At 44.7% G+C, this 15247-nt stretch overlaps 1 protein-coding gene across 1 annotated transcript in view; it reads right to left on the bottom strand.

Annotated features, from left to right (window-relative positions):
- The window catches only part of LOC132407258 (collagen alpha-1(V) chain-like), a 202960-nt gene that overhangs the window by 66566 nt on the left and 121147 nt on the right, over positions 1-15247 (bottom strand). Inside the window, exons 32-35 of the mRNA XM_059993518.1 lie at positions 9594-9701; positions 8343-8396; positions 756-863; positions 151-204 (exon numbers count right to left, since the gene is read on the bottom strand). Of these exons, the coding sequence (XP_059849501.1) occupies positions 151-204; positions 756-863; positions 8343-8396; positions 9594-9701 (324 nt within the window). The remainder of the gene's footprint in view (positions 1-150; positions 205-755; positions 864-8342; positions 8397-9593; positions 9702-15247) is intronic.

Here is a 15247-nt window from a genome sequence, read left to right on the forward strand (position 1 = left end):
TGTGTAATATCCTGGTGTAAATCCTGCAGTTAATGTGTACGTTTCACGTGCAAGCTGACTGTCTGAATCAAAGCACAGAATGGATGGGCTGAAGGGCCTGTTTCTGCATGGTTTTAGGTTATCTGAAGCAGAAGGTTGCCCTGTACTTACAGCTTGTCCACGATCTCCTACTGGACCTGGGATGCCAATCAAACCTACAGCACCCTGTTGAAGAACAATCCATCAGAGACTACCGTCAGTTTGCCCTGTGAATGGGGCAACGATAAGTAACTCAGCTTTCAACAGAGAGTAAACTTAAACCTGAGACACGGGACCAGCAAGTGCTGGAATCTGGAGCAACACACAAAGTGCTGGAGGAACTTAGCGGGTTGAACAACATCTACAGGGGAAACAAGCAGTTGATGTTTTGGATCAAGACACATCATCTGAACTGGTGGAGAGTTTTGTCCCAAAATGTTAACATTCCCTTTGCACTACAGATACTATAAAGTGCTTAGAGAATATAACATGTCTTGAGTAGCAGATATGATGGATAACAGTTTCTGCAAAATTAATGCAATCTATGAAAGCCTTGCCTTTGTTGCTGTCAGTTTATGCCTTTGACCTAACCCATATCCCTCTGAGAAGGATCCCACATAACTTTGACAATTCATTCCCTCCCACAGATGCTGCTGGACCCTCTGAGTTCCTCCAGCAGATAGTACATTGCTCAAGCCCAAGAGTGTCTGAGGCAGGATCAGTGAAAGATTTCTCACCATTAGGTTTCCTTCTCCCTTTTCTCCCTTCAGGCCTCGAACGCCCGGCTGTCCTGCTGTCCCAGTGGGCCCAAAAGTTCCGGAGGAGCCAACTGCACCGATGTCACCCTGGAAGATATACAATCTACAGAAGTCTGTCGATGATACACATCATGTTGGCCTTTCCATATGCAGAATTTGCAGATTTGCAGAATATCACTTCATTTTGGATATAATAATTTCTTGTGAATAATATGCATTGTCAACTGTTTCAGGTACAAAACACTGAAATATTCCATATTATTTGTAATATTTTCAATTGCTTCATTGTAAAATGGAATCTATAAAAAATATTACACTAGTATGCACCATCTTCAGAGGGATGTGGGTTAGGTCAAAGGCGTTTGAGCATAAACGACTGTACCAAAGGCGAGGCTTGCATACGTTAACACTACTTTTGCTGAAACTGCTATCCATTTTACCTGCTGCTCAAAACATTTTATATTCTCTTTAACCATTCCTCTGAAATTTTGGTTGTCACATTACAGGAAGAGTGTGGAGGCTTTGTCCAAGTTACAAAAAAAGGTTCACCAGGACGCTGGTTGGGTTAGAGTATTAGCTACTAGGGGAGTTGGACAAACTTGGATAGTTCCGTTTCTTTCTGCAGCATCAAAGGCTCAAGGATGATCTGAAAGAGGATTATTAATCAGTGAGAAGTATAGAAAGGGTAGACAGTCTTGAGTCTTTTTCCCAGGGAGGAAACACCAAATGAGAGAGATCAAGGCCTTAAGGTGAGAAGTGAAATCTTAAAGGAGGTTCTTGAGGCAATATTTTACACAAGAGTGCTGGATGTCTGGAAATTGCTGCCTGGGGAGGTGGTGGAAACAGATACAATAGCAAAAATTAGGAGGAATTTAAGCAGGCAGGAAATGGAGATGGAGACCATGTGCAGGTATAAGAGATGAGTTTAATTTGACACTGATGTTATGGGCCAAAAGGCTTGTTTCCATTCCGTGCTGTGCTCTCCATTCTGTGTTCTCTCACTAATATAATATGGTGATAATTAATCCATTCAGTGATTTCCTTTTGCCACACATCTGCTCTGTTAAGACCTGACCCTGATAAGGTGACCATTTGATTTCTGACCAGGTTAAATATTCAGAACACTAATTGCAAAATCTAGATCTGGGGATCCTGTACTGCCAAGGACAAAGGCACAGAATTAACCTGAGGAAGACATTCAAACTTAACACCAGGTTGTGTTTCACACTGCCACGTGTTCACAGTGCTGAAACACCAACCGTATTAAAGACAAAAGCCATAGTCAAAGGGCCCAGAATGCATACCTATAAACTAGAGTATACTATTAGCTAGAACATTGGTGTAAATCTGGTCTCCCAAAATGCTGATTAAAAAGCCAAACTCCAAGATGAAGTGACTTTTTAAGGCACAGTTTACAAGGCAGCAACAACACACATGGCAGTTGTCACAAAGGAGACAGGATCAGAGGAGACAGAGGGAGCTCCATTGTTTTCTCAAAGGGACGTGCATATCCTGGTCAATGGGACACGCGAACTAGAGGATGGTTCTTGTATCAAGCAGAAGAGTCACTGGGCCATGATGAACAGAACCTGGCAGGAAGCGGTTTGTCAGGAACCAGAATGCCTCCTCTGACGATGCAGCATGATGGGAAGAAATGTTGTACTTGCACAATATACGCCAGAGTGAACTGCGCGCCACAGTGCACAACCTTCATGGCAGAGAGTGTTCCGTGTGGAGATCTGAGATCTTTAAACGAAGAGCTTCTCAGTAGGAAATTCAACTGCCTATTATAGCCAGCTCAGAATGAAAGGGATGTGCATCTCCTGCCTAATTCCTGGTGTATTATAAACGGTGGTAGGACTTGTAGTTGTGAGGAGGATGATTGGTTGGTTTGGCAGTTTTATTGTTGTCGCATGTACTGTGATACAGTGAAAAGTCTGTCTTGCACACAGATCAGTCATACAGATCACACTGTGCACTGAGATAGAACGAGGTAAAACAATAACATTGCAGATTAAAAATTGACAGCTACTGAGAAAGTGCAGTACGGTAAACAATTAAGTATAAGATCACAGTGAAGTAGATTGTGAGGTCAAGAGTCTATCTTATCATACTAGGGTACCATTTAATAGATTTTATGCAATACAATACATTTAATAGATTATATTGGAGGCTCTGTGTGTGGGCTCGTAACTGTTCACTCGGGAGTCCCTCACATTCCTTGCTGACAGGTTTCACTGTCTCATTTGTGACTGCCCAGCACTGACGCCCCTCTGCCCCGCTATTTTCCTTCTGCCCTCTGGCTCCTTCTGCAGTTCAGGCCTGTGATCTCCCACCAGCACCGGCTGTTGCCTTTGGTTTGATGGGATATCACTCCGGTTCCCAACTCCCTGCCAGTTTAAACCAATTCTGTAGGGGGCTGGGAGCTGAAGTGACAGAGCTGAGGATGTGACATTGAGTGCTGAGACTGTGAGGAAGAACAAGCAGATGATAGGGCAGAATTGCAGTCAGGGGGATAAGTTGAAGGGTAATGTGGGGACAAAATCAAACAGGGTAATGAACACAAGACTGAAGGTGTTATATTTGAATGCACGCAGTATATGGAATAAGGTAAATGATTTTGTAGAGCAGTTAAAGATTGGCAGGTACGATGTTGTGGACATCACTGAATTGGGGCTGAAGGAAGATCATGGTTGGGAGTTTTACATCCAACCGTACACATTGTATCCAAAGCACAGGCAGGTAGGCAGGGGTGAGGTGGTTCTGTTGGTAAAAACATGAAACCAAATCCTTAGAAAGAAGTGACGTATGTTGGAAGATGTAGATTCCTTTCGACAGAGTACTGCAAGGGTAAAAAGAACCTTATGGGGGTTATATACGGACGCCTGAATGGTAGCCAGAATTTGGGGCATAAATTCCAGTGGGAGATGGAAAAGGCATGCAATAAGAGCAATGGTATGATAGTCATCAGGATTTCAATATGCATTTAGATTGGGAAAATCAGGTTGGAGTTGGATCCCAAGAGAGGGAATTTGTAGAATGCTTTTTAGAGCAACTTGTGGTCAAGTCCACTGAGGGAAAGGCAATCCTGGATTGGGTGTTGCGTAACGAACCAGATTTACTTAGGGAGCTTGAGGTAAAGGAACCCGTAGGAGACAGTGATCGTAATATGATAGAATTCACTGCCGTCTGAGAGGGAAAAAATAAAGTCAGATGTATCAATATTACTCTGGATGAAAAGGAATTACAGAGGCATGAGAGAGGCGATGGTGAAAGTTGGTTGGAAGGGTACACGGTCAGAGATGACAGTAGAACAGCAAAAGGTGGAGTTTATGGGGGGTAATTTGCAAGGTGAAGGATAGATACATCCCAAAGATGAAGAAGCATTCTAAAAGGAGGATGAGGCTGACATGACTGACAAGGGAAGTCAAAGACAGCATAAAAGCAAAAAAGAACACATATAATATAGCAAAAATTACTGGGAAGTTAGAGGATTGGGAAGCTTTTAATAACTATTGGAAGGCAACAAAAAAATCAATAAGGTGAGAAAAAAGCGAAGTATGAAAGGAAGCTAGCCAATAATATCAAAGAGGTCACCAAAAGTTTTTTCAGAAATATAAAGAGTAAAAGAGAGGCAAGAGTGGATATTGGACCGGTGGAAAATGATGCCAGAGGGATAGTAATGGGGGAAAATGAAATTATGTATGAACTATTAAGTATGAACTGTTAGGGTATTTGCATCAGTCTACGCTGTGAAAGACACTAGCACTATGCCAGAAATTTGAGAGTGTCAGGGGGCAGAAGTGAGTGTAGTTGTTATTACTAACAAGAAATGCTTGGGAACCTGAAAGGTCTGAATCTGGGTAAGTCATATGGACGGGGTGGACTACCCCACAGTTTTGAAAGAGGTAGCTGAAGAAATTCTGGGGGCATTAGTAATGTTCTTTCAAGAATCACTAGATTATGGAATGCGTCTGGAGGACTGAAAAATTACAAATGTCATTCCATTCTTTAACAAGGGAGACTGAAGAAAGGAAATTATAAGCCATTTTGCCTTACTTCAGTGGTTGGGAAGATGTTGGAGCCCAATATTAATGATGAGGTTTTGGGGTACCTGGAGGTGAATGACAATGTAGACTAGAATCAGCAAGGCTTCCTGAAGGGGAAATCTTGCCTGACAAATCTGTTGGAATTCTTTGGGGAAATACAATATGAGGCCGGATAGACAAAGGAGAGAGTCAATGTGTGTTTTTACTTGGATTTTCAGAAGGCCTTGGGCAAGATGACGCATGTGAAGTGGTGACGAGTGGTGTTCTGCAGGGGCCGGTATTGGGACCACTTCTTTTCATGTTACATTTCAATAATTTGGATGACAGAATTGATGGCTTTGTGACTGCAGATGATACAAAGATAGTGTAGGGTAGTGTTGTGGAAGCACGGAGTCTGTAGAAGGTCTTGGATAGATTGGGAGAATAGGCAAAAATGTGGCATATGGTAGGGAAATGTATGGTCATGCACTTTGGTAGGAATAAGAACGTGGACTATTTTCTAAATGGGGAGAAAATTTAAAAATCAGAGGTGCAAAGGGAACTTGGGAGTCCTTGTGTAGGATTTCTAAGGGTTAACTTGCAGGTTGAGTTGGTGGTAATTAAGGCAAATACAATCTTAGCATTAATTTCAAGAGAACTGTAAAGAGAATTGAGCAAGGATGTGATATTAATGCTTTATAAGGCATTGGTCAGACTGTACTTGGAGTATTGTGAGCAGTTTTAGGCCCTTTGTCCAAGGAAAGATATATTGGCATTGAAGAGGGTTCTAGAAGAGTTTTAAGAAAATTATTCTGGGAATGAAAGGGTTAGAGTATGAGGAGCATTTAATGGCTCTGGGCCTGTGCTTGTTGGAAGAATGGAACATATCTTATTGAAACCTATCAAATGCTGAAAGGTTGAGATAGAGTGGATGTGGTGAGAATGTCTCCTATAAAGGTTCAAAGCTTCACTTGATCGTCAAAGTATGTATATACAATACAGCTCTAACATTCATCTTCTCCAGATAGCCATGAAATACAGAAAGACCATTGGACTTGTAAAAGAAAAGACATTAACTCCTCTCCCCGGCATGAAAAAGAAAAAGAAACAAAACTCGCACACCCCAAAATCCCCCGAATAAGTTTTCAAATGATATGAAAATTGGTAGCAGAGAGGATACAGCTGGATAGTCTTAGGCTACTGCAGGGTATGGGCTAGCTGGAGAGCTAGCAAGGCAATGACAAATGGAATTCTGGGAGGTCAAGGACAAGACATATAGTCAATGTCAGGATCTGAGGGAGCATTGATGACAGAAGGGACTTGAGTAAGTCTATAGATCTCTGAAAGATGCAGCACAGGACAATGTGACAAAGAAGGCAATTGTGGCATACGCATATAAGAACTGGGCCACTGTTGGAGTGTTTAATGCAACTCTGGTTGCCACATTACTGCAAGGATGTGATTATGCTGCCAAGGGTCAGATGACTCACTGGGATTGGAGCTTTTCAGTTCAGTTACAAGGTGAGAATGGACAGGCTGAGCTTGTTGTCCCTGGAGCCGTGGAGGCTGAAGAATGACCTGACAGAGATGTACAGAGGTGAGGGGCAGAGATACGGTACAGTAGAGAATAAAGATCTTATCCCCATGTTGGGGTGAGACAAGAGGGCAAATATACAAGGTGAGAAATAGCAAGTTCAGTGAGGACCTGAGGGGTAATTGTTCCAAGGTGATGCTGTTTGGAGAACACACTGCCTGAAAATGTGGGAAGCAGCAATTCTCACAACATTGAAGAAACATCCAAACAAGTTCTTGAATCACCAAGGCCAAGGGCCTTAGAGTCAGGGAGTTTAACAAGCATATAAACAGGCTTTTAGGCCCAGCTTGTCTATGAAGAAACAAAAACAAGAGAAAATCTGCAGATGCTGGAAATCAGAGTAACACACACAAGATGCTGGAGGAACTCAGAAGGCCAAGTAGCATCTATGGAAAAGAGTGAACAGTCAATGTTTTGGGCCGAGACCCTTCACCAGGACTGGAGAAAAAAAGAGTTGAGAAGTCGGAGTAAGAAGGTGGGGGAGGAGAGGAAGAAGTACTAGGTAGAAGGTGATAGGTGAAACTGGGAGGGGGGAGAAGGGTGAAGTAAAGAGCTGGGAAGTCGATTGGCAAAAGGGATAAAGGACTGGAGAAAGGGGAATTGGATAGGAGCAGACAGAAGGCCATTGAAGAAAGGGAAGGGGGAGGAGCACCAGAGGGAGGTGATGGGCAGGTAAAGAAATAAAGTGAAAGAGGGAAACGGGAATGGGGAATAGTGAAGGAGTGGGGGACATTACTGGAAGTTCAAGAAGTCGATGTTCATGCCAACAGGTTGGAGGCTATTCAGATATTGCTCCTCCAATCTGAGTGTGGACTCATCACGGTAGCAGAGGAGGCCATGGACTGACATATCAACATTGTACTTCTTCCTGCCCCTCTCCCAATTGCAAACTCTGACTTCTCATCTCATTTGTCCAGTCCTGCTGAAGGGACTTGGCCCGAAATGCCGACTGGTTTCTCTTTTCCATTGATGTAGCAGGGCCTGCTGAGTTCCTCCATCATTTTGTCTGTATTTCTTATCCATGAAGAACCTACTTATCCCATTTGCCTGCATTAATTCCAGATCTCTCTATAGCTTGCTCATTCAAGTGCCTGGCCAGATGTATCTTAAATGCCATTACTATTCCTGCCTTCACCATTTCCTCTGGTTGCTCTTTCCAGATACTACCTACTCAGAACTTTTTAAAAGCTATTTATTGATGCTTTTTGGGAGGGTGATTTTAGATGCGTATCATATTTATACTGAGTTAAATACTGTATGTAATTAGTATTGCTACAATAAGTGTATGGGACACTGGAAAAATGTTGAATTTCCCCTTGGGGATGAATAAAGTATCTATCTATCTATCTATCAGTGTTCGAAAAATGTACCTCTCAGATCACTCTGCAACCACCTCCTTTTCAGCTTAAACCTACAGTATGTCCTCTAGTTTTAGACAGCACCACCGTGGGAAACAAAAGGATAACTATAGTCTCATAATTTTATGTGCAGTACCTCTATCTCACCTCATTTGATCCAGGGGAAACAAACAGTCTGCCCAGTCTCTTCTGATAACTCAAGCCCTCCCTTCCACACGGCGGGGTGTTGCTTCCACACTCACTTTCAACCTGCCAGATTTATGGAGATTTTATGCTGCCGCTTAGTGAGGCACTTAATTACTAATTTAATCACTTTGGCACACCACCATTTGCCGAAGAGTCTGCTCCTCAACTGTACTATTCTGGGGAAAAAAAAGTGAATCAAAAGTACATTGTGATAATAACATCCAATAGTGGAAAATCTGCCAGCGTGGTCGTACCAAAGTCCTGAGCCAGCTGGATGGTCATAACGCAGAATCTTTAATGATCAGCACCTATGTATTTCAGATTGTAACGTAGGACATAAAGACAGCTTGTATCTGAAGTGTTTTGGTTAATGCAATGGAAGTAACAATGGAAACGTTACCTTCTCTCCTTTTGGTCCCAGATCTCCTGAGTCACCTCTGGGCCCCCTTTCTCCCTGTCAAGCAGAAATAGTCTGTTAGGAATTCAGGAGCTATGAAGTAATGTGAGTTCAAAAAAGGCTTTGGTTCTTAATGTAATATGCAAGCAGTAATGACTCGAAGTTAAAAGTTCAGCTTTACAAACGAGTAAAGAGTACGGGCTAAAGAGTACGGGCTGCTGGCCCACTTCAAGGGGCTAGTTGCTCGACTGATCTGGTTTGTAAAGTGAGATAACCATGAGATCTTCTTGCATGCATCAGCTGAACAAGACCTGTATCACCTGTATCAAACCAGGAAACAGGGACAAAGTTATTCTGTACCATTGTGACCAAGTTCAAGGAAGCTTGTATACTAGATTGATATTATCACTTAGCACATCAAATATGTTTGCAGGAATAGCTGATCTATCAATAATTCAGATATCTGTGTACTCAGAGTTATCCCTTACAATATTAATTTTGAGTGTCTGTTTCTCTGTCCTCAGAAGCTTTTATTTCATCTGCATGAATTTGAACTTTCAGAGATATTTCCCACTATAGATATGTAATTCACTGTTAGGCTCAGTGTTGAAATAAATAATGCTAATGTAACTGTTGAAATTGTATTAAATCACCTTTGATCTTTAGAGTTTAAAGTGTGATATACTGAGTGTTTGGGGATCTCTACTGAGGGGGTCTCCAGGATTCCTGTTTGTTATGATGAATAAAGGCTTTTATATCACCACCTTCAGCGTCTTTCTGGTGACTAACATCAGTCACAACGCAGGCAATGAACTATCTCGCTCTCCTGGAGCTAATTTTACTTGTAGCGTCATGTTTCAGTTTGATGATTAAAATTCGCAACACATTTAACATTCATTTATTCTCTCAGTGGCAGAGTCACAAAGTCATACAGCATGGAAACGGCCCCTTTGTCCCAGACTGCCTGTGCTGACGGTGTTGCTCAGCGAGCTAGCCCCATCTGTCTGCATTTGGCCCAAAGCCCTCTGAACCTGTGCCATCTATGTATTTATGTAGAAGCCTAATGTTGCCAATGTGCCCGGATCAGCCACTATTTCCGACACCTCATTCCAAATGCACACCAGCTTTTGCATGAAAACGCTTCCCCGATATCCCTTTTAAATAGCATTCCCTTTATAAAAGATAATCTAATATTGCACTCTTCCTCCGAGTATTCTCATAATGTCAGTTTTGCCAAATATTCCTTATCATTACCTTGATTCCAGGTTCTCCTCTCTCTCCTGGGGGACCTGGTATCCCTTCATCTCCTTGTTCTCCCTTGGTCCCTTTAGGCCCAGGTATTCCAAGTTGCCCACGATCACCCTTCAAAGACAAATCATAATTCTGAGGTGATGTTAAAACAAGTAGAAGTGCAGAGATAAAATACACATTCATGAATTTTGCATTTTTTAGGGCAAAAGGAACTGGCTTCAGTTGAGTTTTCATCGCTACCCTAACTCAAAGAAACAAAACTTCTGGGCGAAGAGACTGCAGGTACTGGAATATGTTGTTTATTTTCAAGTGATCAAACATTTGACAGCAGAATCGGCGGAAGAGCTGGTCTGCAGGGTTTCACCTTCAGTCTCGCATGAATACCGGCATCCCAATGGCTCTTCTGTTCCCTTGGGCATTGCGCCTGACTCCTTATTCCCCGGGTGGCTATAGCAGGCAACGGCACAAAATGCGGTAAGTGCAGGTTGTGCAGCTCCTCCGCTATCCTGCAACTCACTACTGAGGCACACTTGCAGTACTTGGTGCTCTTAATACCCAGTGTGTCTTGCAATCATGATAAATACGCAAAGGATGAACAATCACACCATTATTTGGAGCCGGAGTGGCTGCTGCAACTGGGCACGACACCATCTTGATTCTAACATCAACACTCTCTGTGAATTGTGGGGAGGGTCAATGCTTCTGCTGCCGTTTGTGAGTGGGGTTAGGGGTTCTGATGTTTCTGTCATTCATTCTTTGGGGTTCTCCTGTTTTGTGGATGTCTGCGACAAGTAAGAACTCCAGGTTGTATTCTGTGTTCGTACTCTGATATTAAATCACACCATTTGAGTGGTGCAGAGTTTGAGGAACCATCAGTCAAGGACTGGGCCACCCACCATTTCAGCACTGAAATGTCGGAGTTTTCAAATGCCGCTAAGTTTTAAAGGCAGGGCGATACTGGTTTCCCCACAGCAGAGGTGACCTGAGAACCCCCTATTGGTGTTGCCAAGAACATGCAGCCTGGGCCGTAGCCGTTAGAATAAACAGTATACAACTGGAAGGCTTAACTGCAATGAAACAGAGCTCTCTTCAGGAGTCAATGGTTCCCATGCCAGGCCATTGTTCCAATTCCACTTCCTGAGGGAATGAGTGTGGATCTAATGTCACACAAGCCCTCAGCGCCTCTGCCTGACTGGAAACATTCCATCCCCTTCAGCCACAACATGCATGTGCAAAGCAGAAGAGAATGGGAAAACGTTTCATGCAATACATATCCTTAGTTGGCATCCACAATTCCAACTTCTGGAATAATACAGTTATACAGCATGGACATTGACCCTTCGGCCCACCCAGTCCCTCAATGTACCTATCCCAGTGCTTCTTAAATGATACTGTTGTACCTGGCTCAACCACTTCCTTTGGCAGCTCATTCCATATACCTGTACTCACCAACTTCTTTGACAATAGACAATAGGTGCAGAAGTAGACCATTCAGCCCCTCGAGTCTGCACCGCCATTCTGAGATCATGGCTGATCATTCATTATCAATACCCAGTCCCTGCCTTGTCCCCATATCCCTTGATTCCCCTATCCATCAGATATCTATCCAGCTCCTTCTTGAAAGCATCCAGAGAATTGGCCTCCACCGTCTTCTGAGGCAGTGCATTCCACACCTCCACAACTCTCTGGGAGAAGAAGCTCTTCCTCAACTCTGTTTTAAATAACTGACTTCTTATTCTCAATCCATGCCCTCTCCCAACATCCATGGACTCTCCCAACATCTGGAACATATTTCCTGCCTCAATCCTATCAAATCCTTTAATTATCTTAAACGTTTCAATCAGATCCCCTCTCAATCTCCTCAATTCCAGCGTGTGAAGAAGTTGCCCCCCAGGTTCCTTTTCCACTGGTCCCCTCTCACACTACGCCCTCTAGTTATACACTCACTTAAACTGGGGGAGATTGATTGTTACTTTCCAAAATATCTCTGTCCCTCATAACCTTAGACACTTTTCTAAGTTTGGCCTTTATTGTAAGGAACAAAAGCGTAGCCTAAGCTAACCTGAGATTTCTGGGGATCTCTGGCCTGTTGTGTTCAAAATTCACTGTCTGACTTGAATTGATCAAGAAAACACCATACAACGAACAAGGCTAATCACAATTGACACCAAGTCATTGGGAGCCTTCATGCCCCTGAGTCAGCTGAAGCCCACTATGAAGAGTGCTGGCATGTAGAATGCAGTCCTTTGGCTTTGAGTCTGCCATTGGGCCTGAGGGGGTGTGAGAGACCCCAGTCATTGTGTGGGGTGCGGGGTGTTAATGCACTTTGCCTTAATAGGGTCCACGCCCCATTGGATGGTGTAGCTGTGATTCAGGCTGTGAAAAGGGAATTCTGCAGCAGAGGCCACTCTACGGACCCCTTCTACACATTGCACTGCTGAGCAAGGGAAGTAATTACAAACAGAAAGCCAACAATCACCACAGATACACACAGAAATCAAGCTCACAGCTCTCCACTCTGAGTACCGACCTGTCCTCCCTTTATTCCCACAGGGCCTTCTTCACCCACACCACCAGGTCCACCCTGTGGGAAGAGAAACTGTTAGTGCGGCAACAAGATAACCTTCTGTGAACACAGGTTACGGGTTAAGAACTCGGCAGAGCATGCAGAGATGTTACAGTACAGAGTGAGGAAAGTTTCTGTTTCCTCAGGTACAGTCAGCACTGTTGGCTGCCTGGCAACACAGTATAAAACCTCGGGGAAATCTGCAGATGCTGGAAATTCAAGCAACACACACAAAATGCCGGTGGAACGCAGCAGGCCGGGGAGCATCTATAGGGAGAAGCACTGTCGACATTGCGGGCTGAGACCCTTCGTCAGGACTAACTGAAAGAAAAGATAGGAAGAGATTTGAAAGTAGGACGGGGAGCGGGAAATCTGAAATGATAGGAGAAGACAGGAGTGGGAGGGGTGAAACTAAGAGCTGGAAAGCTGATTGGCAAAAGGGATACACAGCTGGAGAAGGGAGAAGATCATGGGACGGGAGGCCTAGGGAGAAAGAAAGGGGGAGGGGAGCACCAGAGGGAGATGGAGAACAGGCAAGGAGTGATTGTGAGAGCGGCAGAGAGAGGTAAAAAAGGAGGGGGGATTAAATGAATAAATAAGGGGTGGGGTAAGAAGGGGAGGAGGGGCATTAACGGAAGTTGGAGAAGTCAATGTTCATGCCATCAGGTTGGAGGCTACCCAGATGGAATATAAGGTGTTGTTCCTCCAACCTGAGTGTGGCTTCATCTTGACAGTAGAGGAGGCCATGGATAGACATATCAGAATGGGAATGGGACGTGGAATTAAAATGTGTGGCCACTGGGAGATCCTGCTTTCTCTGGCGGACAGAGTGTAGGTGTTCAGTGAAACGGTCTCCCAGTCTGCGTCAGGTCTCACCGATATATAAAGGCCACACTGGGTGCACCGGACGCTGTATACCACATCAGCCGACTCACAGGTGAAATGTCGCCTCACCTAGAAGGACTGTCTGAGGCCCTGAATGGTGGTGAGGGAGGAAGTGGAAGGGCAGGTGTAGCACTGAGAAACATAGAAACTAGGGGCAGGAGTAGGCCATTCGTCCCTTCGAGCCTGCACCGCCATTCAGTATGATCATGGCTGATCATCCAACTCAGAACCCTGTACCTGCCTTCTCTCCATACCCCCTGATCCCTTTAGCCACAAGGGCCATATCTAACTTCCTCTTAAATATAGCCAATGAACCGACCTCAACTGTTTCCTGTGGCAGAGAATTCCACATATTCACTACTCTCTGTGTGAAAAAGTTTTTCCTCATCTCGGTCCTAAAAGGCTTCCCCTTTATCCTTAAACTGTGACCCCTCGTTCTGGACTTCCCCAACATCGGAAACAAACACTTGTTCCGCTTACAAGGATAAGTGCCAGGAGGGAGATCGGTGGGAAGCGAGGGGGGGGGGTGGGAATGAATGAACAAGAGAGTTGCATAGGGAGCGATCCCTGCGAAAAGCAGAAAGGGGAGGGAGGAAAAGATGGGCTTGGTAGTAGGATCCCGTTGGAGGTGGCAAAAGTTACGGAGAATTATATGTTGGACCCGGAAGTTGGTGGGGTAGTAGGTGAGGACAAGGGGAACCCTATCCCAAGTGGGGTGGTGGGCAGATGGGGTGAGAGCAGATGTGCATGAAATGGGAGAGATGCGTTTGAGAGCAGAGTTGATGGTGGAGGAAGGGAAGCCCCTTTGTTTAAAAAAGGAAGACACCTCCTTCAACTCTCAGCTTGCTCCTGCCCCACCAAACTCATTTCTGCATACCTTGACACTGTTTTATCCCCCCCTTGTTCAATCCCTTCCCACTTATGTTCGTGACACTTCTCACACTTTGAATTTTTTTCTTTTTTTTTGTAATTTATTTTTAAGTTCCCTGGCCTCCACTGCCTTATTTTCACCATGGATGTCCAGTCCCTATATACTTCCATCCCCCACCAGGAAGGTCTCAAAGCTCTCTGCTACTTTTTGGATTCCAGATCTAACCAGTTCTCCTCTACCACCACTGTCTTCTGTCTAGCAGAATTAGTCCTTACTCTCAATAATTTCTCCTTTGGCTCCTCCCACTTCCTCCAAACCAAGGGTGTAGCCATGGGCACCCATATGGGTCCCAGCTATGCCTGCCTTTTTGTTGGCTTTGTGGAACAGTCCATGTTCCAAGCCTGTACGGGTATCCATCCCCCACTTTTCCTTCGCTACATCGATGACTGCATTGGTGCTGCCTCCTGCACGCATGCTGAGCTCGTTGACTTCATTAACTTTGCCTCCAACTTTCACCCTGCCCTCAAATTTACCTGGTCCATTTCTGACACCTCCCTCCCCTTTCTTGATCTTTCTGTCTCCATCTCTGGAGACAGCTTATCTACTGATATCTACTATAAGCCTACAGACTCTCACATTGACCTGGACTATTTCTCTTCCCACCCTCTCTTGCAAAAATGCCTTCGCTTTCTCACAATTCTTCCATCTCCACTGCATCTGCTTTCAGGATGAGGCTTTTCATTCCAGGACGAAGAAGATGTCTTCCTTTTTTAAACAAAGGGGCATCCCTTCCTCCACCATCAACTCTGCTCTCAAACGCATCTCTCCCATTTCATGCACATCTGCTCTCACCCCATCCGCCCACCACCCCAGTCGGGATAGGGTTCCCCTTGTCCTCACCTACCACCCCACCAATCTCTGGGTCCAACGTATAATTCTTCATAACTTCTGCCACCTCCAACAGGATCACACTACTAAGCACATCTTTCCCTCGCTCCCTTTCTGCTTTCCGCAGGGATCGCTCCCTATGCGACTCCCTTGTCCATTTGTCCCCCCATTCCTTCCCACCGATCTCCCTCCTGGCACTTACCCTTGTAAGCAGAACAAGTGCTACACCTGCCCTTACACTTCCTCCCTCACCACCATTCAGGGCCCCAGACAGTCCTTCCAGGTGAGGCGACACTTCACCTGTGAGTCGGCTGGTGTGATATACTGCGTCCGGTGCTCCCGGTGTGGCCTTTTATATATTGGTGAGACCCGACGCAGACTGGGAGACCGTTTTGCTGAACACCTACACTCTGTCTGCCAGAGAAAGCAGGATCTCCCAGTGGCCAC

Source organism: Hypanus sabinus, chromosome 18 (assembly GCF_030144855.1).
Source record: "Hypanus sabinus isolate sHypSab1 chromosome 18, sHypSab1.hap1, whole genome shotgun sequence".
Classification (NCBI taxonomy): Eukaryota; Metazoa; Chordata; class Chondrichthyes; order Myliobatiformes; family Dasyatidae; genus Hypanus; species Hypanus sabinus.